Consider the following 27,643-nt stretch of genomic DNA (forward strand, 5'->3'; position numbering starts at 1 on the left):
CAGCACCACCGCAAGTCTTCAATTTTATTCATAAACATCACGGATAATTTGTAGTGTCTGATAAACGTAATTTAGATTGTCATAGGAATAAAAAGTCAATTTAAAAAAGAATCTTTTACAAAGCTAGCACACGTGTTCGTAAATCCTCTCAAATCGAAGAAGCCGACAAACATTGTTTCATAAATACAATTTACAGTCTTTAGTTAACCTATTTTACTTCATACAAACATGAAATACAATTTCACAGCTTTAACAAATCCAACGTATGTTTCCGTAGAAATCGCAGATAATTTAAAGACTTTTATGACCCTAACTAAATTTTGTCGTAAATACCTACGAGAATTTGGAATCGTTTGCAAGGTTAAGGTACATTTGTTTGTAAAGTCGTCAAAGACACAAACTTTCACGTTTTATACATATCAAAGACAATTCGGAAACTTCAGCAAAGCGGCCGAAGAAGCAAATGAACGTGTTTTCGTAAACACCAGGAACATTTGACATACTGTAGCTAACATATACGTTTTTGTAAAAATCAAACACAATGTAGGGTTTCTGATAAACCCAACTAGTTAAAATTTGGTCAGAGACAAAGACACGTCAGAATCATCGACAAAGATACCGTTCTATGTTCAACGTGGCTAACGTACGGGTTTCGTAAGCGTCAAAGACAATTTGGAGTTGTTTTGACCTTAACTTTGTTGCAAACGTCAACAATGACATCAGAGGCGAGCCGTTGCCGGTCAAAAAGCTTCAACCGTGTCGCCGTGGAGACAAGGCGTACGCGGCATTTGGGTGTGTGACCTTTGATTACAGCGCCTCCATTAGGTCAGTGAGTGCGCTAAATGGCAGGAAAACAAGTCGGCACATCGGCGACGTCCTTCATCCGGAATACGAAACACGTCGCGCCAAGAACAACAACAAGTCTCAGAAGGCGGCCGCGACCGCATGGTCTTAATCCCAGGAAAGGTTTTAAACTCACTTCTCCTAATCCAAAAGAGTATGCCTCACTGCAGAATAACAATCAGGTACACGAGAAATGGACGCCAAGTCTAATGAGCAAACAAGAAATCACTTGGCGGCTGCAAATGAGGAAAAATGAGAAAAATGGAAGCACTTGAAAGGCTGATGGATTTTCACCACAAAGCAAACAGAAATTGCAGAAATCAGATAAACATGAAGGCACTAATGCAGGAAAAGAAAAACATCCTAATATGGAAAACGCTGAAAATATGTTTACATTTTATTTCACTAAACCTCATCATGTCAGATTTTAAAAAGCTATTAATTCATTTTAAATATAAATGATTTGATCTCAACCTGATGAGCAACCAAAAATGTTTTTTTTTTATCCTTGAGGTATTTTCTTTACAATATGCTATAAATGTTGACATATTTCTATAGATGACTATCGATGTGGAATGTTTTTTTTACCACGCCGTAAATGTATGATTTCAGTTTTAATACTTAATTATTTAATTAATTGAATGGAATACTTACTTCCTACATTTTTTTAAATATATCATTTCATCTCATCGGAATCAGTGTTTACCATGGTGGGAAATTGTCTTTTTTTAAATCATTTTGAGTAAAGCGAAAAAAAAAATCATATCTCATCTTCATAAAATTCTAGAACTTTATCAACCAAAAATTATTTTACATTGATATTGTTTCACCTCAGAAGCTAAATGTACTTTCATTATGCGCTATAAATGTTTTTTTAATGTTTACAAACTTTTATTTGCTGCATCTGTAGGTTGTTGATTCTTTCAAACTATTTAATTTAGCTTCGCATAATTTTGAAAAGATGAAAAAACATACAAGTGTTCTTTACTGGAGAGTGAAAAAAGTTTGCGGCTTTAGGAGCGTCCCTCACCGGTGATGTAGAAGCTGACCATGCGGTTCTGGTCGGTCCCGTCGTTGTCGCTGGTCTTGAGCACGGCAACCACCTCGCCGGGCGGGTCGCTCTCCTTGACGGCGCCGCGGTAAAGCTCCCGCCGGAAGCGCGGCGGGTTGTCGTTGACGTCCGACACGGCCACTGTAACGACGGCGCCGGACCTCAGAGAGCGCATCTCACCCAGGTCGGACGCCAGGACGCGGAAGCTGTAGCTGGAGCGCGCCTCGTGGTCCATGGCGGCGGCAGTGGTGATCCAGCCCGTCTTGCTGTCGATGGAGAACACGGAGGTGGCGGCCGACGGTGCCTCTTCCAGGCTGTACGTCACCTGCCGAGATGCATACAGTGGAACCTCGATTTGACGGACCCGGAGAATAATCGATTCATTTGATAATCGATTAGTTGTCGATTCATCAATTGAGCGTTGCGCCTCTGGATTTTAATACCTTCAATTATTGTTCGTTTATTCACAATATCACAATGAATTTGGTTTGATCAATGCAGTTTCTGTGCTTTTACCTGAATGTATCTGTTACAGCAATTCAATTCAAAAAACAATTCAATCAATTCATTAAAATTGATTTATATAGCACTTTCCATACAAACATATGCAACCCAAAGTGTTGTGCAATAAAGACATCCAAAATACAACATAAAAAGAAGACCCGCTCCAACATACACAAAGGCATATATCCACAAGCGCACACACACACAGAAAATAGGAAGCGCCACCATCCCAGAGAACCCCGGCCAAGATGAACCGGGGTAGAACCTACACATTGTGCAGAGGGCCCCGGTCACCCGGGCCTAAGGCCACACCTCTCAGCGCCGCGCCGAGACCCCCCCATGAGGAAACACTTATAGGAAACGGCTGAAATAAAAAATAAATAAATAAAAAAGAAAACAATGAAGCTAAAAGACAAAACAAAAGAAGCTATGAACTAAAAAAAGCCAGTAAGATTGGATAAAATAAATAAATTAATTAATTAATAATTGTCACACATTAGTGACCCACCTGACCGTTGGAGCCCCAGTCGGGGTCCAGCGCTCGCACTTGGACCACCCGAGTGCCGACCTGCATGCCCTCCATCACCGTGGCCACGTACGTGTCCGTCTCAAACGCCGGCTCGTTGTCGTTCACGTCCATGACCTGCCGCAAGAGTTTTCTTTTTTCAATCGTTGCGAGGAAGGCCTCATAGGGCAGTCACACGTGCAATGCAGTAAATACAAGAGCTTGGTTGACTGCGTCACACGCTGCTTCGCCTCAAACATTTTGGTCGTAATCAACCGTGAGCTTGCTATAACTTGATCTTGATACAACATGAAAAAAACCAAACATTTTCTCGCGATGACCCCAAATCAATAGGGCTCTTGCCGTATCACGTTAAAGACCAACAGAATTCTTGCCACCGACCTTGACTTCAACGTCGACGCAGGTGATGGCCTCGATGAGGTCCCTGCGGGCGGCGGCGGCCACCTTGAAGCGGTAGACGGGGACGCGTTCGTAGTCCAGGGGCTTGACCAGGCGGACCAGCCCCGTGTCGGCCTCCACAAGGAAAGTGCCGCCCCGGTTGCTGTCGGCCGTCTCCCCGGCCACGGCGGAGAAAGCGGCGCTCTGGCCCGGGCCCACGTAGACGGAGCCCAGCGCCGTGCCGGCCGGCGTGTCCTCGGGTACGGTGAAGGAATACTGGGGCTGGCTGAAGGACGGGATGAAGGCGGCGGCGGGCACCACGTGGATGAAGGCCGACACCAGCGAGTGTTTGGCCGGCGAGCCGCAGTCGGTGGCCTTGACGAAGAACGACAGCACCGTGCCCTGAAGGTGGGACACCGAGCTCTTGGTCATCATCCAGCCGCTGTCCGACTCCACCTGCGCAACGGCGAACACGTTTTGATAACAAAGGACAAATGACTTTCATTTCATTTCATCTCATTCATTTCATATTCATTTCCTTTGTTGTGTCTTGCGTTCATGCGGTTGTTTGCTGAGGTTTTTTTTTTTTTTCCAAACTCATACTGTGCCCCTCCCTATACAAAGCACTAACAAATGGTAGCTAATCCACAGAGCTCGTGAGAGGATTTTTCACATAATTGATACAAGTATATTGTACACATGAGTTAACAATTGGACCTGACCTCCAGGACGTCGACCAGGGACAAGCGCGCCTCGCTGTAGAGCGAGTAGACGATCCTGCCGTTGGCGCCGGCGTCGGGGTCACTGGCCTGGATCTGCGTGACCAAGGAGCCTTTGCCCACGTCGGCCTTGATGCTCATGCGGTACTCCACCGCCCGGAAGCGCGGCGCGTTGTCGTTCTCGTCCGCCAGCACCACTCGCACGGTGCAGAATGACGCCCGGCCTGGAAATCAACGTATGGATTCATCCCGTGTGTAGTCACGCTGCAGCGGTAATGTGCCGGACCTACTGAGAGCTGATTATCAGCACACAGAGTGAATACATGAGCACACTGCAGTGCTGCTAAATCATCAACCAAGGAGCCAAGATATGGGCGCCATAATTGCATATTCAGGCAAATAATTGAAAAGAGTGTTTATTGAGGGGGGACAGGTTCCTTCGTTCTTGTCTGAGGCATTCATTCAGACACATTTTTGAAATATCAACCAGTCTTGCTCATGTTACAATTGGTCAAATAAAAGTGACAAAATTCTATTATGTGACTATGACGTCATGTCTTGTACACTATGCTGTCATTTGACATTATTCTATAACGCACCCTATGATATTGTGTCATGACATCACTCTGTGACGTCACACTGTCGTGCCTATGATGTGACACTGATGTCAGATACGGTTGTCTCGCTATGGTGTCATTCAATAATGGCACCCAATGATGTCATACTATTATGTCATTCAATGTGGTCATGCTATGATGTCACACAATGATGTCATTCAATGACGTCACTGGAGGTGGTGATGATGATGATGATGATGATGGTACCTCCGCCATCCAATGCCATGACAGTCAGCAGGATGTCTTTGTTGAGAGGGTCCTCTCGGTCCAGCCTCTGTGCGGTGCTAATGAGACCGTCCGCGTCCACGGCGAACCGAGTCTTGCCGAAATCGTTGATGAAGGAGTAAGTGATCTGGCCAAACAGACCCGAGTCCTCGTCGGTGGCGCGCACCTGCAACGCACCCGACACGCATCGATTGAGCAGGTCACGTGAAAGAAGATGATGTCATGACCTGAACGTACCTGGATGACCTTTGAACCAGGCGGTGCATTCTCTGGGATCTCGGCCAGATAGAACCTCTGACTGAACACGGGACTGTACAGGTTGGCTCCCAACACGTACACCGCCACCTGGAAATCACCATCAAAATCACCACCAGGTTTGGTAAAACACTGAGCATGTAAATTGATGTGGATGATGCTAACTGCTAACATGCTAAATCAACGGCCTGATCTTTTTACATCCACGCGTAAATCATAAAGTCATGATCGTCCAGGTCACTCCCAAGCTGGGTGACAGCTTGTCAATAAAACCTCATTTCAACCTGTTAGCTGCTGATGTTGCGCAACAGAATGCTAAGAGGGGCCGGCTGCAGACGTGTTTCTGGATAAATTTAATGCACTCTGTAAAATATCGCCGTCGGATTTCTTGTCAAACCACATGGTATGGTGTGGCGCGATGATGACATACTTTAATGTTACCGTGGCGTATGGTTGTTATGTAATGCTATCATGTTACACGATGATGGCATTCGATGATGTAACTATAAAGTTTGATGGCTTGACAGCTACCTTAGATAGCTTGTTTTTGTCGCTCTATAATGTGACTCTCCCCTGACTAATCCTTTCGCCCCCCCCATTTTTTTTTTTTTTTTAAATTGTGACCCCCTCCAAAATGGAAGTTGCCCATCCCTGTGCGCTATATCACACTATGATGTCACGTTAAGATGTCATGCAATGATGATTAACTCTTCTTTGCTCCTCATGCATTAATGTCAATCACTATGACGCCACACTTTGTTGTCACTAGCACATGAAGCTGTGACATCACTTCTATCTCACACTATAATGCCACACTCTGATGTGACGCTATGATGTCTTTCTGTTCCATCATATATACAATATCAACCAAGATGTCCCATGTCACTATATTGTTGCGTTATGATGCGTGATGTCATTATATAGCATGCAATTATCTCACACTGTCACTATGATGTCACGCTCTAATGTCCGTGACTATGATGTCTTGCTGTAATGTCACTACGCTGTTGGCCTTCTCATGAAAAGCATCTGCGTTGGACATTTTGCCTTTTTTGGGGGACCATCGCCGCAATGAAGCACAGTCTTATTGCCATTCGAGGAGCGTTCCCGCTTAATATAGGCAATCACAAAACAGCCGACGCAGCAAAAACTACGAGACGGAGCGTTCCACTCGGCAGCTGCTCCCGTCAGTAAATCTGACGTGACGTGAACACGCATTAACCTCGGCGGACAGGGGGCGAGACGCTCGCCAAACGCCGGGCGTCCGCTAATTGAGCGAGCGAGCGGGCCGGGATGGCGGCGTCACCTGAGCCGTGTTAGTGAAGACGCCGTCAGACACGGACACGTTGAGATGATAGGAAAGCTTCATGCCCTGTCGCCTCTTGTTAGACAGACGCAGAATGCCGCTCTCCGCCTCCATGGAGAATGTCATGCGCTCGTTACCAGACAGGATGCTGTACCTGGGGAAAGGATGGGGAGTCAACACCTCTGACTTGATAATTGCACCACAAAGATCACTGAAACACACAACTACAATCAAAAGGGAAAAAAAGGCATTATTTTCCAATTAAAGTCATATTTTATCAAGGTAAAAAGACCAAAAAAACCACACAAAAATTCAAGACTGATGTCTGTTTTTGTTCCAAGATAAGTCAGAATATTACGAAAACTGAGTTTTGGAGAATGTTTCACCTTTGAGTCATTTTTATGTAAGAGGAAAAATGCCTCAATATGAGAATGAAGTCTGGCTTATTTTTTTTGAGAAAGAAAATGTATAAATAGAGAAGTCTTATAAGATTTAATTATTATTATTTCAAGATAAATGTTATATTTCCCAAAGAAAATAAGCTTAATATTACAGACGTAAAGACACATTTTGAGGAAAAAAAAAACTTATGAATAAAGCTTTTTTCAAGTAAAAAGTCATAAATTTTGAGAATTAAGTAATATTATTTCTAGAATAAAAGTTGTATTTTTCTGAGAAGAAAAAATTAATGAGAATGAAATCGTATTACCCAGATAAATGTGTATTTTTGAAGAAAAAAAGTCTTGGCAGCAGTGAAAAGTAATATTTTTTTCAAGATTAAAAGTTTTTTTTTTTAAGTAAATGTGGTCTTATTACAGGAATAAACTTACAGTATTAGGGAATAATTGCACATTTTTCTAAATAGCCATTTAAAAAAGAAAAAGTCTTAACATTTTTTCAAGATTCAAAATATGTATTAGCTCTGAAAAAAGTTTTACCATGATGAAAATTAAGTATCATTTTTTTTCAATATTTGTAAGTAGTATGCTTTCCAGATAAAAAGTTAGGAAAATACTACAAGAACAGCTGATTGGCTAATTTTGAGCACAGTCACGTCCCCAGTTATATATAACCACATCAGCGCAGTGGTTTGTTTTTATAGCACTCTCAAATAGATTTGAAGAAAAAAATCTATTTAGTTGTACATGTGAAAAAAAAATTGAACTGTTTTGTTGGTCTTGTGTTTTTATATCACAAAAACCTGGCAATTGAACAGGGTTGCGTTGACTTTTTTACCCCACTTGATCCTCAAACTGACCTGAGCTTCTGGGCGTCGCCCATGTCGGCGTCCGAGGCCTGAACGCAGGTGACGAAGTGTCCTCGCGGCGCCAGCTGGCTGACGAAGGCCTCGTACAGCGTCTGGCTGAAGTCGGGCGGGTTGTCGTTGGTGTCGGCAACGCCCACCGTGACGCTGACGTCGCTGCTGAGCGCCGGCTCGCCGCCGTCCGTCGCACGCACGACAAAGTTGAAGCGCTGGGCGCGCTCGTAGTCCAGCAGCCGCGCCGTCAGCAGCAGGCCGCTGTCGCGCTCCACGTGGAAGTAGTCACTGCTGTTGTGGACGTCCGAGACAATCTCGTAGCTCACTCTGGAGTTCTTGTCCGAGTCTTGATCCTGAGCAAACACCTGCAATGAACCACAGAGGAAAGTTTTAATTAGCAAAAGGAAATGTAGTCTGTCTATCATGAGTAGACTCACTCCCCAAAAATGTTAAGAATCCATATTTGAAACGACAAAGTCAGCCATGGGTTTTAAATGGCGGTGAGGTTCGATGATTTGACATTTAAAAAAAAAAAGAAAAAATTCAGCCCCAAAGCCTGTTCCACTTAGCAACATGAAATTTGGCAGGCATGTCTATCTTGAGTAGACTCACAAAAAAGCCTGACGAAACTACGTCCAAACTATTATTTTAGGCTCCTTTTGTCCATTTGCGGGGGGTCCTCCAAAGGCAAACTCCTCGAGATTTAGTGTAATAGCTTTCAAATTTGAACCACATACAGTAGACGGATGGGTGATGCTAAAACACCAAACTATGATATAAAGTCGACTCCACAAGGTCAGATGCGAACCAAACATCGTCGGTATGATGAAGGTCCTGCCATGACCAGATTTATTGGCACCAACTACTGGACTGGCATAAATGTATGGCTGCGATAACTCTACCCCTGATCTCCCTGAAAAATCAATACAGCTCTTGCTTTGGCATTGGAATATGAGCCCGGATGGATCAGGAAAGATCAAGCAGATATTTAGTGGCAAAAGAAACGCCCAATAGAGACAATGCTCTTTGTAACAACAGGAGTAATAATCAGCTTTATTGCTGATGATTTATGACGCGATCCAATATAATTACATCGTCTCTGTGAGTCCAGACAGTTTAATTACGCGTCGCCTTGTGCAAATGTTTCCACAGCGGCCCTCTATTATTGGGAAAAGGTCAGGTGCTTTCTCAGGGAAATTTCAGGGGGAATTTCCACAGATATGCTTCGGAATAACATGACTGATACGACACGAGACCGATAATCCAAGATGAAAATCAATAGGCCACATGTTATGGTTAATATTTTGAAGGGAGATAAAAAGTCGTTAAATGTTTGGGATTAAGATGTATCCCTTTAATATACAAGATTAAAATATGTTTTCAAGGTAAAAAGAATACACTTTTGAGATTAGGAGAAACGTCATTATTACAAGAATTAGTTACTATTTTTCAAGAAAAAAAAAATTTGGGGGTGAAACTGTTAATAGTATCAAAATTAAGTACTGCCACGTTTTTAGAAAAAAAGTTTTCTTTTTAAAGATGATAACGTTTCTTTCGGTAGGTATATTATTTCAAGATAAAAATCGTAACATGTCAACATTAAAAGTAGACAATGTGCACCTGCAGGACACTGGTTCCGATCATGGCGTTCTCGGGAAGCACCGTCGAGTACGCCGGCTTCTGGAAGGCGGGCGCGTTGTCGTTGACGTCGAGCACCACCACGTCTACGTCCACCTCGGACCTGGCGCCCGTCAGCGTGTCGGTGGCCCTGACCGTGAGGCGGTAGTATGGCGCCGTCTCGTAGTCCAGCGGGTAGAGCACGCCGATCGTGCCCGTGTCGAAGCCGATGTCGAACTGCAGCGACGGGTCTCCGCCGGCCAGGGTGAAGATGATAGGCTGCCCCGTCGGGCTGCTGGCGTTGACGCTCAGCAGCGAGGTGGACGCGGCCACGTCCTCGGGCACGGTGACGCCGTAGAAGGGCTTGTCGAACAGCGGCATGGCTTCGTTCAGCACGCTGACAGGAAGCTCCACCTCACTGGACAGAGAGGGGGCGCCGCCGTCCGACGCCACGACCACCACCTTCAACTCGCCGTTGGACAGGTCGGCCTCGAAGGCTCGCTTCAGTGTCAGCTCACCCGTCAATGGGTTCACCTGCATGGTAAGAGGTTCAAGAGCAAAGGTTACTCACAGTGGCCCGCGCTATTCGCCGAGGTTGGGAATTCTGCTGAAAATAGCAAAAATCCTATTTTTCATGGGGGTTTTTTTGTGACAGTGAAGATGAGGAGTGACTCCTACCTGAAAGTTCCTGTGTGGGTCCTTGAGGCGGTAGGTCACCTGAGCGTTCACGCCCAAGTCCTGGTCGGTGGCCGTCACCGTGAAAATGGACGAGCCGGGCTCCGCTTCCACCCGCACGGTGGCGTAATATGGGAGGTTCACAAACTCGGGGGCGTTATCATTGTCGTCTTCCACCTGGAAGGAGACAAAGTGAGCAGAAAGCTTGCATCGCATTAACGACTCCCTAAAAAGTTTGTGGAAATGGCCGCTTCGAACCAAAATGGCTATTGAGACTTTTTTTGTGGGTCTGCCCACTATATGTCACGTCAAGTAACGCTGGTTTCAGGGGCTGGATTTTCAAAATGGCCGACTTCCTGTGTCTTTTCATGTATGGCTTCCTGACACTTTTCTGTACGTCGACCCATGATAGACGTGCATACCAAATTTCATGTACCTAAAGGAAACAGGCTTCAGGGGCTGATTTTTTTTGGAACAACTTCCATCTTTTATGGCAACTAATAAAACCTCAAGAAGCAGGAATGGCTTCTTGAGACTTTTTGTTGGAAAGCCAAATAATTCATCCTCACCTGCACTCTGACCGCGACTCTGGCCACCTTCAGTACTTCCTCCTCCCTGCGGACTTCCACCACCAGCTCGTAGCTGTCCCGTTGCTCGCGGTCAAACGGGACGCCGACGGTGAGCAAGGCCCCGCAGGTGGGCCTCACAGCGAAGAGCCCGCCGGGGTTGAGCAGTGTGAATCTCAGTGGCTCGTTGAGGCGCTGGCCGGCGGCGTCGACCACAGCCAGGACGCTCGTCTTGCGGCTGTTCTCTCGGACAGTGGCGGAGTAAAACGGGGCGGCGAAGGAAAGGCCGCTGTTGACGGCTTGGCGGACGAGTACTGTGACCACCGCCACGCTGGAGAAACGACCGTCCCAAACCTGCAGCACAGAAGCGCGCACAAGCAGAGAGTGTCCACGGCCATTCGGTAGCTATAAGCTTGCGCCTAATGCGGTGTCGATCGGCCGACCTTCACATTGAATCGATAGCGGTCTTTGCTGAGGTTTTGATTGATGACCGTCACCACGCCGCTGCTGCGCTCCACTGAGAAGTGCTCCAGGTTGCGGTCCGCCAGAGAGTAGACGAGCTGGGGAGTCTTGTTGCCGGGGTCCGCGATTGCGTCGGGATCGAAGGCCTCCACGCGGACGACCTCCACTCCGGGGTAGGTGGGCAGCAGGACGATGCTCTCGTACATTTCCTGCGAGAATCTTGGCGGTGAGTCGTTGACGTTGATCACCTGAAATTCACGCGCCGGTTCGAGTTGATTGGCTTGTGGGGAGAAGACAAACGACTACACAACGTGCCACTCACCTTGATAAACACCTCAGCGGGACAGTCGGCACTTTTAGGCGGCTGTCCGCTGTCCCGGACGTGAACCCTGAAGACAAACTCGGGGAAGGTCTCATAATCCACGCTGGCAATCGTCCTTAAATACAAGAAGGTGACAGAAGCTCAAGGACCGGACCGTTTCGTTGAACTCCGACCGTATGCAGCTGATTTTCCTGTCTAATGACAGTTTTTTTTTTCTGTCAAGTATATGTTGTTCACCTTTGGTAGCAATCGGACATAGCTACTTGAGACTTTTGGGTGTCAACTAATGATAGACATGCCTACCTACCAGAATGTGTGTACCTAAGTTCAACTGGGGGCTGAATGGTCAAAAAGCCAGTACCCACCTGATGGATCCGGTCCCAGGGTCCACGCTGAAGAACATGCGAGCAGTCTCGTCTATGATCTGGAACACCAGCAGGGCGTTGTGATTGCGGTCGGCGTCCGTCGCGCGGATGACTAGCGGGTTGCCGTCGTCCCCGAGGACCACGCTGTTTACAGGAGCTGCCTCGCTGATGGCCCCCACGTACCTGCCGCGCGAGGTCCGACAGCGGGGTCGGGACTTACGGTCTACACGATGGCCGAAGGGTTTTGATACCTTAATTGCTGGAAGATGGGCTCGTTGTCGTTGACGTCGCCCACCTGAACCACAACTGCGGCACTGGATTCTGTGCCCGCCATGCTGGAGGCGCGGATCATCAGGAAGTAAGACGCCGTTTTCTGATCAAAGCAAAGGCACAGGACGGATTCCAGAGATTAACTACCAAACTGAGTATCGGTAACAAACTCATTATGATGCGGCGTACTCAGATTTTTTCATTTCACCTCCCCAAAAATAATCTACAATTTTCCCAAGGTATTTTCAACATGCTGTGTGTATGCACAATTTCCAAAACTAAAATGATTCGCAAAATGAATTCTCAGAGGAAATGGCCAAAATGAGGCTAAAATGTCAGCTTCAAAAAACGCAGGCTTCCTTTCATGACAGACATGCCTACCAAATTTTGGGTTTCTAAACAAAACTGGCTCCAGGGGATGAATTTCCCCAAAACATTCGACCAATGATGTCTTTTAAGTTATTGCTGACAAATTGGACAACTTCATAACAACCCAAAAAAAATTGAAAAATGTTTCCTCTGTACTTCCTTGGAGTGTTGTTTTTTGTTTTGTTTTTTAGTTGAGCCACACAACACTATACACCACAATAAACGAGTCCGCCAAGCATGAACTGACCTCAAAGTCGAAGCGTTTACGCGTGCTGATGACACCTGTGTGGTGATTAATAAAGAAGCACTTTTCTTCATTGCCCCTGGTGATGTCATAAACGAGCGCCGAGCGGCTCAGGGCGCTAACTGTGGCCACGTAAGCTCCAGCCGTGCTGTTTTCCATGATCTGCAACCAAAAACATCAATAAGTTAGCATTTTTCCGGGTCTTCCAGATCTGCCCATGCTTTACCTCGGCCTGATACTCCTTCTGGGAGAATTTGGGTCTGGATAAGTCGGAGAGTGTCAAGGATACACGGGCGGAAGCGGTGGCCATTAGCGGTGGAAAACCGCCGTCCGTGACTCGCACGGTGAGCGTGTAAAAGCCCACAGAAGTGATGTCTAGGTCCTTGGCGATGACGACGAGGCCTGTGTTGTTGTTAATGCTGAATACGCCGCCTGTGTTGCCTGCGAAATAACACAAGCACACTGAAAAGTTGCATGAATTTAAATGAGACAAATTTGTTTATGAAATTTTGACCAGATATTAACCGCGTGTGCTTAGATCCCAGCTGATGGTAAATTGCGAACGGTTTGAGTTTTTATAATTTACCCTTTGCCTCTACCTCAGTTTTATTTCGTAACATGAAATTTGGTACACGTCTATCATGAGTAGAGCCACAGAAAAGTGCCTTGAATTTATTACGGTAACTGCACAGGAGGTCTGCTACGTTGGTTTGAAAATGCAGCAATGAGTCTAATTATTAATTATTAGTCAATTATTATTATTTTCTTTAATTCAGCCCCAGAAGCCAGTTTGCCTTGGGAACCAGAAATTTGGTAGGCCCCCAAAAAAGTCTCAAGAAACCATGCCTGAAAACACACAAGAGGTCTGCCATTAAAGCCTCCTTGTGACCATTTTCAAGGGTCCTTCAAAAGTAAGCTTGTCCTACAGATTTTGTTTGATTCCTACCAAGTTGGACACAGGAAGTCTACCATTTTGGTTTAAGGAACCTATTCGATTGCTATATTTGTATACTACACAGACAGGTGAAAGGCCAAAATAATCCCGACCTGCTTGTATGGCGTAGGTAAGTTGTCCATTAATTCCGTTGTCCTTGTCCAGTGCCGTGACTTGCAGGACCGATGTGCCAACGGGGGAAGATTCAGAGGCGACGGCGTCGTAAACGGTGCTGGTGAAGTACGGGACGTTGTCATTGGCATCCTCCACCGCCACCAGGATCCGAGCCAGGTCCCGGTTGAATGGAAACTCCTGGTCCTTGACCTGAAGAGCGAAAGCAGACCACAAGGTATGATAAGCAAGATCAAATCAGTGACGTTAACAACGCTGCCGAGAGCTCACCATGACGGTGAGGATGTGCTGCGTCCGGGCCTCGTAATCCAGCCGGTCGGCCGTGTGGACGGCCCCTGTGCTGGGGTTGACCCGGAACAACCGCATGCTAGCCGGATCCACGCTGCCGTAGATGGAGAAGCTGAGACGGCTGCGCTCGTCCATGTCCGACGCGCGCAGGCGCAGCAGCTCCGTGTCCACCGCCACGTCCTCGGAAACGCTGACGTCGTAGGCCGGCTGCGAGAACACCGGAGGGTTGTCGTTGCTGTCCTGGACCCGGATGAACACCTGACACGGCACAGCGACATATTCTGACATACATACATTTTGGAAAATTCAGCCGCTGAAGGCAGGTTCATGAAATTTGGAACGTTGAATGGACCCGATAAAAGGTCACAGCAAGTTGGCCATTTTGGTTTGAAGCAGTCATTTGAGGTCCATTGTGTCCATTTCAAGATGTCCTTCAAAAGCAAACTTGACCTGGCCTGAGAAGTTCTCCAATTGCTAGAAAATTTTAAACTTGCACACTAGACAAATGGGAAATGCTACATTACCAAATGATTGCGCAGAAAAGTTTCGAATACTTGCCATAAAAAAATTCCACAAGGTCAGAGATTAACCGAACTCAAAAATTCCCTCCATGAAGCCGGTTTGCCCGAGGAACCAGAAATTTCGTGGGAGTGTTGATCACTAGCAGACCCACAAAAAAGTCTCAAGAACATTTCTGCTACGGCCATATAAATCACGTTCCTTCATCTGATGTTCCTCATAGCTTACTATTGTGACAAATTCATGTCGCGCGCGCGTGTGTATGCGTGTGCGTACCTGCGTGGTAGCAACACTGGTCCCGTCCGTCACCTGCACCGTCATGTTGTAGACGGCCTGCACTTCGGCGTCCAGCGGCCTGGCCACCACCAGGGTGCCCACGCCCACTTGGAGGTCAAACTGCATATCGAAGCTACCTGCGCGCACACGCACATACGCGATGCATGTTAGCATTCGCGTCTCGAACCTCGCCGCGCAAATTATTGTGGCCATCCGGGCCCGGCGGCTGAGCGCAGTAAAGCGAAGTGAAACGCGACATCGCGCCGCCCGTCAGCCCGGGAGCCGTTAGCGTTCTCGCCAACATCTGCCTTATCGCTCGCCAAACACCAGCCACCTCGCGGCCCGGGCCGGTGTACAGTTTATAGGCTTAATGTTAGATTAGAGTCACACACACAGAGAGAGAGAATTGATACGCCTTTGCTATTCAACGCCATCCTCGCTCTCATCCCTGCACATATTTGAGGGCTCCGGCTTCACACGCAAGCACATGAATACTGATGCCCACTGCAGGGATTGGCTTACTTTTCCTTTTTTGAGGGTTCTTGTTGTTGCCGTTTCCCCCCTCGGGAGAAGATGGTCAATATTACAGTCGGGGGTTTAGCCGTCTCGCAGTATTACCAAAAAGAGATATCATCTTAAGGTCAAAAAGGCTTCAAAGGGAAGCTTTTGACTCCATGCAGCACAAATGTGAGGCAAGTGTCAGAAAAAACGCTCAGATGACTCTACACAGTGCAATCAATGGTCTTAGTGGCAAAAGTTGGTAAGACTTCCTTCACGCATCACAGATGTAAAGCAGCAGCCTGGAAAACATGATAGGATGATTCTTCGATTAGGCCTAGGTTGGCTTGAGCGAGGCCTGGCTCGGCATCTTCCCATCCATCCGACACTCAGTCAGCGATCTTAAGGCCTTCCGATGACCAATCGTCCTGGGCTATGAATAGCAGCTCCTAGGTGCAAAGAAGTTGGGGTGCTCCATGCGACACAGATGTGAAGCAGTTTCCATCGGGAGAAAATATTTGTTTCGTTCTACTTATTGTTAGTATTTACAACAAACTAAACGTTACTTGAAATGTTGGAGTTTGAGTGTATCTTTGCTATATTACAATACAGCCTGCTATTCATATTCGTTCACTTTTTGTAAAGTTCAGTTTTTTTTTCAATATATTTTTTTCTTCATGTTCTGATTCTGAATAGAATATATTGAAGAGGATGGATGGATGGATGGATGGATGGATGTAGTATCCCCTAATGCGTCCGCACACTGTCAGAGTGTGACGATGCTTCTTCCAAATGAGATCAATCCATACTGCCGTTGGCTAAGCACAGGCTGCTGTGCCGAATTTACCATTTTGTTCTCTTCTTTTTTTTTTCTTATGCGCCTAATTTGCTTTTCGCCTTACCTGTGTCGAGAGAGCAGTTCCTCCCACACGCGTTCTGCGGAATGTAGAACATTTCTCTGGCCACGCGTCCTCCTGCACGCGGAGAACGACATGAATTCAGATGGGAATGAGTGGACAAAAGTATTGGGACGCCTACGGGAAGTGAAATGTGAAGAAAATGGGGAGTTTCTACAGATTGGGGGACTTTTCCAACATTTGCAAAGTCTGATGCAACTGGGGTAAGGGCGGGCAAAGTACGGCACGTGGGTGGCATGCGGCCCGTGCCATTGCTTAATTAAGCCCACCAAGCACTTGCGTTATCTAGAGTCCTGTAATGTGTTGATGCCTTAATTGAGCTGTTTTTTCCCCCTGAATTTGTTAATGAAGATGTAATTATTCATTTCTCTACTAATCTAATCTTTCTGAGCCTTGATTTGTACCCTGAGAACAGAAAATCATTTCTCGCCACAAATTTAGCCGCATCCAATTGTATAAAATGTCCAAATGCTTCTGTCCATGTAGAGCACTCACGGCAACTTTCTACATTCTACAATGATGTCATTACACACTAGTTGGGTCTGATCAGTTCTAATAAGATTGTTGCAACTGAAGCGTGAAAGATGCAAGCAATAATTACACTGATGTTTCCTCTGCAGCAATGTAGCATCAATCAACTCATTTTTAATTAATGCGTCGGCGTGGTGTTGATTATTGTGAACAACAACAGCAGCGGTAGAGAACGGCCAGCGCAGTGAAAGGTCATCAAAATCAATTACATGTTGTCACTGCACACATCAGAACAAATAAATAAATAAAATTGAACGCAGTGCTTGCATATGTAAAAATAGAAAGCATTATCGATGCTGACAGGCTGCAGCCCGATGCTGCGTTTATAAAAATGGTCAGGGTATTTTCCGTCATTAACTCCACCGAGTGGCCTCACCCACAATGTTGAACCAAACGGGGGTGTCGGACTGGCCCACGGCGACCACTCCCACGGGCTGAGCCACGACGGCCGTCTCGGGCACGGAGAAGTTGTAGCAGCGCTGGGTGAACAGCAGGGGCAGCGGCGAGGCAGCGGGCCGCCCGATCCACTCCACGTGAAGTTTGACCGTGGCCCACAGCGGGGCGTCGCCGCCGTCCTCCGCTTTGATCTGAAACAGGAAATGATGTCACATGAGGGGAGTCGACGGTGTTGAACTGATTCGTTGATTTAATGAATGAGCGTGTTAGCATTCGTGTTAGCATGTTAGCGGCTAAAGGACTGCCTCAAAGCAAAATGGCAGTTTTGTGAGTCTTCATGTGATAGGCAGTCCCATCAATATTGATGTTCCCGAGGGAAACTGGTTTCAGGGGCTGAATCATTAAATGTTTCTGTTTTATGACAAAGTTTGAATATCCTCTCCAAAATGTGGATGCCAAAAATGGTAGTTGGGCCTAGGTGGAGGTCTGCACTCTGCTGAGGGATGCACTATAACTTCTGATGCAGGCTCAACATGGCAGTGACCAATCAGAGAAGACATAAAGCTTAATGTCTGCACTAAAGCAGTCTTAAAAGAAGAAAAGCGAATCATTTATTACCATGACATTTGTTTGTAAATGAAGGCCCCCAAACAAGCTGTGTGTTGCCATGATTGAGTGCAAGAAAACTGAAATAAAAAAGCAATTCCATTGGCGGGTTGTCAAATTTATCTTTGCCTACTCACAAAAATCCATTGGGATGATAAAATATGGATTTATGCCTGAGGAAAAACGTTCCAAAAAGGGAGTCTGGCCTACCGTGAGGACGTGGTAGCTGCCGGCCGCCACCGCCTTCTTGGACACCACCATGGCGGTGCGCGGGTCCACGCTGAAGGTCTCGTCCTGGTTGCCGCCCACGATGCTGTAGCTGACGTTGGCGTTGGCGCCCAGGTCGCGGTCGTGCGCAAAGACCCGGTAGACGGGCTCTCCGCGCCGGTTGCGGTCACGCTCGGGCAAGCGGATGCGGTAGGTGACCTCCGGGAAGACGGGCGGGTTGTCGTTTTCGTCCTCCACGTGGACCATGACCCACACGGTGGACTGGCGAGTGGTCACCGGCCCGTCGATGACCGTCACCTAGGAAACCGCCACCGTTGTGTGAGCGAGCGTGCGGGCGCGGAATATTTTTGGTGTGCTTTTAGTGGACGCACGTCGGCGGCGGCGAGGAGTCGAGCTCATGGGAAATCTCTTTGTATTAGCGAGGCCTGCGGTGGAGGCAAAGGTCTCATCACAACATCGATTGGATCGCATCGCTAGTGCGAGCTGCCTGACTGCTGACTGGACTCTTAATTACACTCTCTGCCGGGCAAAGCCGCACACACCGACACTCGCGCTGCGGGTCTTAAATGGAGATCCCATTTCCGACTGTCTATTTGCATTCACTTTCAAGAGAGCACGCGGAGTTTGAAGGAAGTTGGAACGCTTACAATAAGTTCGTCTATTGAAGGACCCCTGGAAATGGCCAAAATAAGCCTATGTGTATGACTATGTCCGCTTCAAACCAAAGTGGGAGCCCTCCTGTATCTTTACAGACACGGTTTATTGAGACTTTTTTTTGTGGGTCTCTGCATGGTCGACACATCTGGCAAATTTCATGTTTTTAAACTGGAATTGGGGGCTGAATTTTCCAAAAGAAAAAACATTCATTGTCAAGTTAACTTTTGATGTTGTTTCAAAACAAAATGGTTGACTTCCTGTGTCTTTTTCAGGCGTGAGCTCCTGAAACTTTTTTTTTTTGTGATAGTCATGTCTACCAAATGTCTCGTTGCCTAGGGAACATGGCTTCAGAGGATGAATTTTCTTGACAATGTTTGTGTTTTATGACAATAATGTAACTGACAGTCATCCAACTTCACTGGACATGCTCTCTCTTCTCAAATGAAATAACAAAAAAAAAATGTCAGACTTCCTGTGTCTTTGTAGGCATGGTTTTTGTGAGTCTTCTTATAATAGACACGGCTACCAAATTTCAGGCTCTCAAGTTAAACTGCTTCAATGGCAGGATTTTCTATTTGAAAAACAAAGGTTCGTGTTTGATGGCAAGACTTCAAACGTCACCATCATGCTGAGCACTGCCTTGTCCCCCAGACTTCATGAGTCTTTTTGGACATGGCTTCTTGACACTTTTTTTTTTTTTTGTGTGGTTCTACACGATAAGACGCGCTTACCAAATGTTGTGTTCCTCACGGAAGCTAGCCGCAGGGGCAGAATTTCCTTTTGAATGTTGGTGTTTGATGGTGAGTCATCCAACTTTACCGCCATGTTCCCCAGACTTCCTCAGTATTTTTGGGTACGGGTTCTCAAAATTTCTTTTTTTTTTTTCTTCTTTTAATGGCTAAACCTATGATGGATACGTTGACCAGATTTCACGTCGCTAAGAGAAACGAAAGATTTCGAGAGCATCCCTTGCTGTATTAATGATCTAAAGTTGTCTTTGCACAGGCAGAATTATTGCTCCAGCGCTTGTATTGGATCTCATTAAACTGCCCACCTAATGAAGTGAGTGTATATGATGTTATTGTCTTCCCCGGTGCCCTCTCACTGTGGCTGAGGCTGAGATATCATTCGGCGACAGATAAACATCTCGGTGGGGGTCACACGGGGGGGGTGTTATTTCATTTCATTGCGGCGGTTAATAAGTTGCGCGCAAAGTCTCGTCAGGGATGAAGTTTTCCCTGTGAAGTGGAGACGCTGCGATTATCCGCTTCATCGGCATGCAGCGCGGGCGGCGCAAATGCTAATCGTGACGCTATCTGGACGCCCAGTGTCTGCACTTATCTAACACTCACACACTTTCACACGCACACGCACGCACAAAGTCCTCGCCGGCCCGAGCCAAGGAGATAACCGATGATGAACGATTACATTTAAGAAATCCCCACGCCCGGGCCCCAACCTGGAGGCATTCATCAGTGTCTGAAGGCTGTCTGGCTCGTCCTCCAGCCGGCCGGCTGTGTTAGCATCGTGGCAGGTGGCGACGAAAGATAAACAAACCGGTGGACCCCCGAGGCCCCGCGCCGGTCGTACGTTACCTCCAGGAAGTGTTCCGACTGCTGCTCTCGGTCCAGCTTCCTCGCCGTCGTGGTGATCAAGCCTGGCAGCCGGATGACAGAAGAGAGTCATTATAATACGCGATCATCTCTCGAAGATTGCTAAGCAATCATTTTTATGGGGTTCTACAGAATACAGGCGGGTGCGAATTTCCATGTTGTGCCGCGACATGCCAGGCAGCGCCGAGGTAACTCCAGGTGTAAAAATCCTCCCCAGAGGAGAATGAAGTTATGCCTGAGTAATGCTCCGTGCCTTTTAAAGTTGTTGTTCTTTGAATGTCTATTGTCGCCAATGCCATTTTCTGTTTGCCAGTCAATTATGTTTTCCATGAAATATTTGCATACTTTTTGGGTGAAGCCCATCCTTCGTTATTCGCTGAAAGCCCCACTAAAGGCAATATTGCTTTGGCGCCATCCGGTAGCATCTTGCAAAACAATTTTAAGTGCGTTGAGGAGCTTCATTTAGACAAACTTAGTTGTTTGCCACCATCTAGTGGCATTTATAGGCAATTACAAAGGAGGGGTTCGTTTTTTGGGGCAGATTTTTGCTTTTCGCTGCAAGTCTCATTACTGTATATGTTAGCATTAAGCTAAAAGGCTTTTGTTATTAGCTAAGAAATACTTGTGTGTTTTAATATGTTTAAAAAGTGTGTTTTAACAAGTTTAGATAACTTTTTTTTTTTTTTAAACAGAATTGCTTTTTCCTGGTCAGGTCACACGTGACGTGTTCATATGACACAATCATAACTGGGCCACTGAGCCATAACAAAAGAAGTTGATGTACGAATACAAATAGGTTTATTACAATCACACAAACATTCACACACTTCCTCTCACACACACCTGTGCCCACGACGAACCCTACACATAGACGTACACAGGCTTGCTCTTTAACCGTCAAACACATACACATTCGCTTGTTGACAGGCAAAGTTTTCATAGGACGAACCAACTGCCCTGTGGGACCCCGGTAAAAAAAAAATATAAAAAAATTTTAAAAAATTGCAAATGGCAGCCGCAGCCACAAGCAACAGGAACCGGAAGTCAAGCACACGCTAAGGAAATACAAAGAAAAAGTTTGCTAAAATGAGTTAATTTCACATTTGAACCAGTGCTCTGTATAAAATATAAAATACATTCTAGTAGGAAAAAGCACCCTCTATTGGGTCTGGTGGTTCCGTAATGCAGAGTGGCCGTTTAACTACATAATTACCTTTATATACATTCCACCCAAGTGCATGTAATATTACAGCAGAGTGAGTCCATGCATTAACATTCTGGTGGTGTGCCGTATATAAGTGTAAGATTTACTTCCTAATCCTCCACAAAAATCTAATCAAGTCTGTCTCTGCACTACATTGACCCCTGCTTCACTTTTAGACGTATTTAGTGGTGTCTTTGTTTGAATGAATATGCATAAAAACATGTCCATAATTAATACACACAAGCTAAATTACGCCACTCTTCTAATGAAAGCCAATTCATTTACTTAATAGCAGCGGAATTAAAGCACAAGGATTAGTACCCTTTTTGTGTGCGGGTGCGTGGGTGTGCATGTTGTGAGGTGGAACATGCATGTTTCAGTCACACACGTACACACTCGTATGGAAGCATCGCCAAGAGCAAATCATCTCACACACCAACATAATCACAAAATAAACACGCAATGTACACACATTGGCTCACATCCACACAATCAGCACGCAAATAATAATATCATATACACTCACACACACATACAACCGAAACAACTATCACACACCTTTATAGTTGCACAAACACGCAACTCGCTAACGAATTCATTTTCGTACCAACTGTCATTCACAAATGTCATATCTGCACAGTGTATAACTAAGTAGTTAGTCTAGTAGTTCCATCCCACGAATGGTCCATTTAAAAAAAAAAAGGTCCATTTAAAAAAAAAAAAAAAAAAAAAAAATAGTCTCACATAGTCAGGGAAGACAAACATGGTAGCTTATTCCCTCGTCTTGGACCTTGTGTCAACACTCATCTCTTGTGTTTGCTCACCCGCCGAGGAAGAAGAAAACGAGGAGGAGGATGAGTGGGAGTGGAGGGAGGGTGAGGTGAGTTGGGGTGAGAGGGGGGTTAAGTGGTTTTGGGGTTGTGGTGGTCTGGGGGGGGTTGTCACTGCGCCTAAAGCAGAGAGCGGTGCTTCAATCTTGTGTTGTGCTTGGCTACGCGCGCGCGCACACACACACACACACACACACACACAACAAATCAAAGCGCCGGGGTCGAACGGGACACATCAATCAGTTTCGCACCGGACCAGGGAAGGTTTCAGGACTCCCGACACACACAAAAGTGCCGTTGTGCCGTGATAACACGCCTATCATATCAATCCGCCGCTTTAATAGGATCCTGGTAGGGAGGCGGTGCCGGATGCAGTAAAAGTCAATTTATCAGGAGACAGGGACATCGATTCGGACGGGAATGAGCAAGAGATAAAGGCGGCAACGACAACAACAACACAGGAGGGCTCAGACGGCAGGAAAAGTGCAAGTCCTCTGGCACATCACACTAATGTTAGCTTCTTTTTACACTTGTATGACAGCGAAGACAGTGAAAACTTTGTCCGGTTTTCACGGCGTTGACAGTTTGACCCCTGGATCAGACTATTCGCACGAATGTGTAGTTTAGTCTGACCAATCAGATGGTTGATCCCGCCCATCAACCTCCTTGATGGGAGACTTTGACAGATTGCATTCCAAGGCTTCAATCCCATTAAATAATAAATAGGGAATAAAATAAATAAATAATAAGAATCCTAATTGAATCAAAATCAAAGGGTCCTTGAATAAATACAACAGCAATAACAATAATTTATAACATCCAATTGTACTATTTAATGAGATGACGTGCAATTTAATTATATTTATTTTTATTAATTTATTTAGATTTGAATGACCTATTTAATTGCATTTACATGTGCAAACATTTAAATTTGGCAGAAAAAAAAAGTCCACACTTAGTATATAAAAATTCAATCAAACAATAAAATAAAATGAGTAGTCTATGGATAAAAAAATCCATTAAATAACTTTTATAAAGGCATGAAATAATGTATATAAATGACTCACGAAACACATGATTATTCTCTATTATTCTTTGTGTAAATATGTGTAAATGACTTGGTTGACCTGTTTTTGGATTGATGTAGAAGAAGTTCTGCGGGTTGCCGGCGGTGATGCGGTAGCTGAGGCGGCTGGGCGTGGCGGTGAGGTCGGGGTCTTGCGCCTGGATGCGGATGACCGACACGTCCCTGGGCGAGTTCTCCATCACCGTCGGGTGGTAGATGGGGTCCGAGGTGAGCGGTGCGTTGTCGTTCACGTCTTCCACCTGATGAGAGGACAAATATTTCGGTGTTAAGTGCGCTTTGTGACCACTCTATTAGGTACACCGGCACACTAATGCAGTGCAGTCCCCAACCACCAGTGTGTATACAAGTACGCGTGTATATACAGTATAAAATCAAATTTAATTTCAAATGATCAAATTTTAATTAAATATGAAGATAAAGAAAAGTAGTCAACTATTCTTTTGTTGGTGTGAAATGTTGACTTTCTTTATATACAGTATATTAATCTCTCTCAATCAAGCCCGTGTAGCACACACTTGTATGCTATATGCCACACCCACAATGCACTGCGAATGAGTCTACTCAGCTTCGGCGTGCACGCGTACGGAATATTTACGAGCGTGGGCCGCCAGCGACACGGTACAGAGATGCTTGAGCGGGTAATTGAGGAGCACCTGTGTCTGATTAAACTTTGCGTTACGGTGTGTGTGTGTGCGTGTGCGACCAATCACGCCCCAAAGGCACAACAACAACATTGCCATTTCGCAAAGTCTCTCAAATGTGTCATGTTTGTGCTGGATGCCGAGGCGGAACAATCAAGTGTGCGTAGATTTGTTTACACGCTGAAGATCACAACATTGAGTTCCGGATAAAGCTATGCTGCCGTCCACATATGAGTTCATCAAAAATCAACATGGTGGTTCCATCGAAAAATGGATTCTCTCTCCCATAATTATTTGCTGTTGTTAGCGTGTAAGTCAAAATGTTAACAGTATGCTAGGCTATGGTGTTGTTAAGACAAAATGGTAATATGAGAATTTCAACTGCGAGTGGCAGTAAATACTTTTGAAGTGAGCGCTCAATGTTGCGCTTGAGACATCACATAATTGAAACCTGATTATTTAGTTAAACTTTTGTAGTAGAGTAAATACTGTATAAAGTAGCAAACAACTGGAGGATACCTGACGGGCTACACTGCGGCTTTCTAGTTTATCGTCTCAAGATGCTTTTGATGAATGTGCTGCCGTTGCCCTGTAATGTTGTGGCCAGTGAGTGTATAACTATACAGACATAAAAAGGGTGCATCCCTGCACTGCAAAGGCTCCAATTGTCATGCAGAGCGTGCGCACCCTACCTGGATGAAGACCTCGACGGAAGCCGACAGCGGCGTGACCCCTCTGTCTGTGGCGTACACCGTCAGCCAATAAGAGTCCTTGTTCTCGCAGTCCAGGATGCCTGCCGTGTAAATCACCCCTGCGGGAAGGAAGACATATTAATACCAGCGGGAACATATAACAATCAGGTGTGTGTTCGTGTGTGCGTGCGGTTGTCACGCAGAGGATTCATTCCCAAAGCAGGAAACAATTTGAGTGTAATTTCCCAGAGGCTGCAAACTCATAGCACCCATCCCCACAGATCAGCAACAACAAATTTCTAGAGATGACTTGAGGCTGCAGTGACATTAATGGCCATTTGGGGCACCGCTGAGGTCACATTCAGCGGTTCGGCCAATCGTAGCTCGTTGCTACTTTTGTGTGTTGAATAATGATAATGTCGTTAAGTAATTTATGAAAATTGGTGACCTATCAATTTGGTTCTGAAATTAATTCCGAATTTTATTTAACTAAATGACAATTTCTTTACGTTTTGTCAATTTAACTAGCATTATGTTTATATGAATTAAATTAGTATTATTGTATGGATGCCGAAGTGCACAGTAGTCCATACCATTCAGAGCAAGATGAAAAATCTGCATGGAGAGCACTGATTTTTGCAACTTTTATGACTACAACTCATTAAAGTATTATTACAATTTCCAATCGTCACATGTAATTATTTCCCAGTTCACATTTTAACGATCCATTTAAATGGCTTTGTATTTATTTGCCCACAAAAACGCCCTCAATACTGGCGGCTGCAGTGACATTCACGGCCATTAGCGGCGCCGCCGTGGTCACCTTCAAAACTTCGGCCAATCACGGCTCACCCCTCGCTTGCTGTTACTTTTGTGCCAACACCAATAAAGTCACAAACACACACACACACACACACACACACACACACACACACACACACGCAAATGCACACAATGTGTCAGTGCCCTGAAGTAAGTTGAGGAGCTGACAGCTCTGGTGCGACCTCTTAATGGACTGTCTGCTCTACTCTCCATGCCAGATTTTGCAATGAATTCAGGCCTTTTGGCTTGACAGCCTTTGCATAGGCTAGTATGGACAAAAATGTTGAGACGCGCCTCCTTGATGCCCCACCCAAGGAAGTTAACCATGCATTTCCATAGCCGTTTGTTTGCGTGGTAGCAGGCTTCCGCAAAAAACAACTTGGATGATTCTGGAAGAACTTTACAGAGAAGTTTAAGCAGGGGCGAAGGGGAAGCCCAGGAAATGTCAGTGCACTTCTGTAAGATCCATTAACATCACATTATCCTTAATTTCCCTGTGAATAATTCATGACTCTTTGTGTTGGAATGCATTCATATGCAAGGGGTGTGTATCTATAAAGGTGCGGATCCAAAAGAGGATTGTTGAGATCTGAGTCTGAGTACAGTTAATTAATCAATCAATCACAAGTTGGATAAAGCCCTTAATTCCCACTGAATATTCAGTATTTATCAAAAAAATGTCCAAAAATCATTTTTTACAAAATCCAATTAACTACGACCTCTTTCTCCAAGAGAATTTTAAACTGCTAGAAATGGATTTCAAACACTCAAAAGCAACTAATTCAGCATAATTAAAGGCAGGCATTTGATGTAGGAAAAAAATGAAGTAAGGTCATACATTGCATTTTTTTAAGTGGGGGTTGCACAATAACTCAAACATTTTTGCATAAATTACAATTGATTATATCCATCACTTAAAATAGACCGAGATCCACATCGACGATTGCGTGGTCTTTCTTCCACACTTTAAGCCATGCATCCCATTCTTCGACAATCGAATAAATTTGGGGGTATAAAAGATCTTTTGTTTACACTTATTTTATATCATAGAAGAACAAAGGCATTTTGGTAAACCGTTCTTCATCTCTGAGAGGAAATGTTCGTGTTCAACCTTATGAAAAACAAAAAACCAAAAAAACAAAAAAAAATCATTGAATGATGGTGTTGTTTTTTCTATGCACAAGGTGCATTCAAGGACCGCCAACAAAACTGGACATCTCAAAATAAGTGGAACTGGTGGAAAGGTGAACGTTTGTTTTTATCCTTTGCGAAAATTCGACTAATACTACTGCAGCTTACCGAGTCAGGAGTGAAACTCTTCCTGGTGTATATCTCTTTGTCTGTATTATACTGCCCCCAAGTGGCCAAGGGGCACACACCAGAACGAGCAGCACAATCTCCAAAGTAAAATAAAGCCAAAAATGTTTACTTCTTTACATTCCATTTAAATATGTAAATACTACATATTTATATTTTTCTCATTAAAAAATATATTTTGGGGGGGGGGGGGAGGCTGGAACGGATGAATTCGGAACGGATGTCATTTCAATTCATTTCAATGGGGAAAGATGATTTGAGATACGATTAAACTAAACTTGATCCTCAAGGCACCACTTTAGTGTTAAAGAGCCTCGTGTGCAAGTGGCCTGTTTCTGTTGGATAATTTAAGGACAGGATATAGTAGTCTATGTACCGTGCGCTCATGATTACGTACACGCTAGATGCATGGTGTTGATGCTTTATGAGCTCAGTTTTAAGTGCTTTGCTTCCATCTTGTGGCATCTGCACACAATTTCAAACACCTTTTAATTGGGGCCGTCAATTATTCGCGGAAGTTATCAGTTAACAGTCGCCTCCACCCCTTATCATAAAAACAATAACAATCGGCAAATGGTCGAATTCGCGAATGCCAAAACATGAATATGCAACGGCTGTGTCCTGTGCATTGCTGATGACAAGAGGTGCGTTCAGGGGCATGTACGCCCTGTTTAAAGAGTGTTTTTGTCGGCGGTAACAACGCGCTCTTGTGAGCTCGTCCTTGACTTTGTCCCTTCCAGAGTGCATCTCGTTTCTGTTGAGAGAGAGAGAGAGAGGAGGTGGGGAGGGAAGAAATAGACGCATGCCCGGCTTTTTTTTTAAAGCTCTTGGAACTAGTGGAGGAGCACCCTGCCGATTTCACACAAATGTGACTTGACAGCCT

The 27,643-nt window shown here is 45.3% G+C and overlaps 1 protein-coding gene across 5 annotated transcripts in view; it reads right to left on the bottom strand.

The window, feature by feature from the left end:
• Positions 1-27,643, bottom strand: part of fat3b (FAT atypical cadherin 3b) — a 65,476-nt gene that overhangs the window by 20,459 nt on the left and 17,374 nt on the right. For 4 of the 5 annotated variants that reach the window (XM_086057018.1, XM_086057017.1, XM_086057013.1 and 1 more), the window contains exons 6-31: positions 24,622-24,740; positions 23,329-23,527; positions 20,150-20,211; positions 17,880-18,194; positions 17,044-17,254; positions 16,122-16,193; positions 14,722-14,858; positions 13,909-14,184; positions 13,620-13,830; positions 12,799-13,013; positions 12,576-12,734; positions 11,941-12,062; positions 11,690-11,872; positions 11,325-11,439; positions 10,984-11,250; positions 10,544-10,894; positions 9,978-10,151; positions 9,303-9,833; positions 7,683-8,047; positions 6,425-6,578; positions 5,101-5,208; positions 4,846-5,029; positions 4,025-4,245; positions 3,306-3,758; positions 2,907-3,041; positions 1,874-2,219 (exon numbers count right to left, since the gene is read on the bottom strand). In XM_086057018.1, coding sequence (XP_085913144.1) covers positions 1,874-2,219; positions 2,907-3,041; positions 3,306-3,758; positions 4,025-4,245; positions 4,846-5,029; positions 5,101-5,208; positions 6,425-6,578; positions 7,683-8,047; positions 9,303-9,833; positions 9,978-10,151; positions 10,544-10,894; positions 10,984-11,250; positions 11,325-11,439; positions 11,690-11,872; positions 11,941-12,062; positions 12,576-12,734; positions 12,799-13,013; positions 13,620-13,830; positions 13,909-14,184; positions 14,722-14,858; positions 16,122-16,193; positions 17,044-17,254; positions 17,880-18,194; positions 20,150-20,211; positions 23,329-23,527; positions 24,622-24,740 — 5,685 coding nt within the window. The remainder of the gene's footprint in view (positions 1-1,873; positions 2,220-2,906; positions 3,042-3,305; positions 3,759-4,024; positions 4,246-4,845; positions 5,030-5,100; positions 5,209-6,424; positions 6,579-7,682; positions 8,048-9,302; positions 9,834-9,977; positions 10,152-10,543; positions 10,895-10,983; positions 11,251-11,324; positions 11,440-11,689; positions 11,873-11,940; positions 12,063-12,575; positions 12,735-12,798; positions 13,014-13,619; positions 13,831-13,908; positions 14,185-14,721; positions 14,859-16,121; positions 16,194-17,043; positions 17,255-17,879; positions 18,195-20,149; positions 20,212-23,328; positions 23,528-24,621; positions 24,741-27,643) is intronic. The other variant, XM_086057015.1, reaches the window with a different exon arrangement.

This window comes from Filicampus tigris, chromosome 17 (assembly GCF_054856515.1).
Source record: "Filicampus tigris isolate MCC_2025a chromosome 17, RoL_Ftig_1.0, whole genome shotgun sequence".
NCBI classification, from domain to species: domain Eukaryota; kingdom Metazoa; phylum Chordata; class Actinopteri; order Syngnathiformes; family Syngnathidae; genus Filicampus; species Filicampus tigris.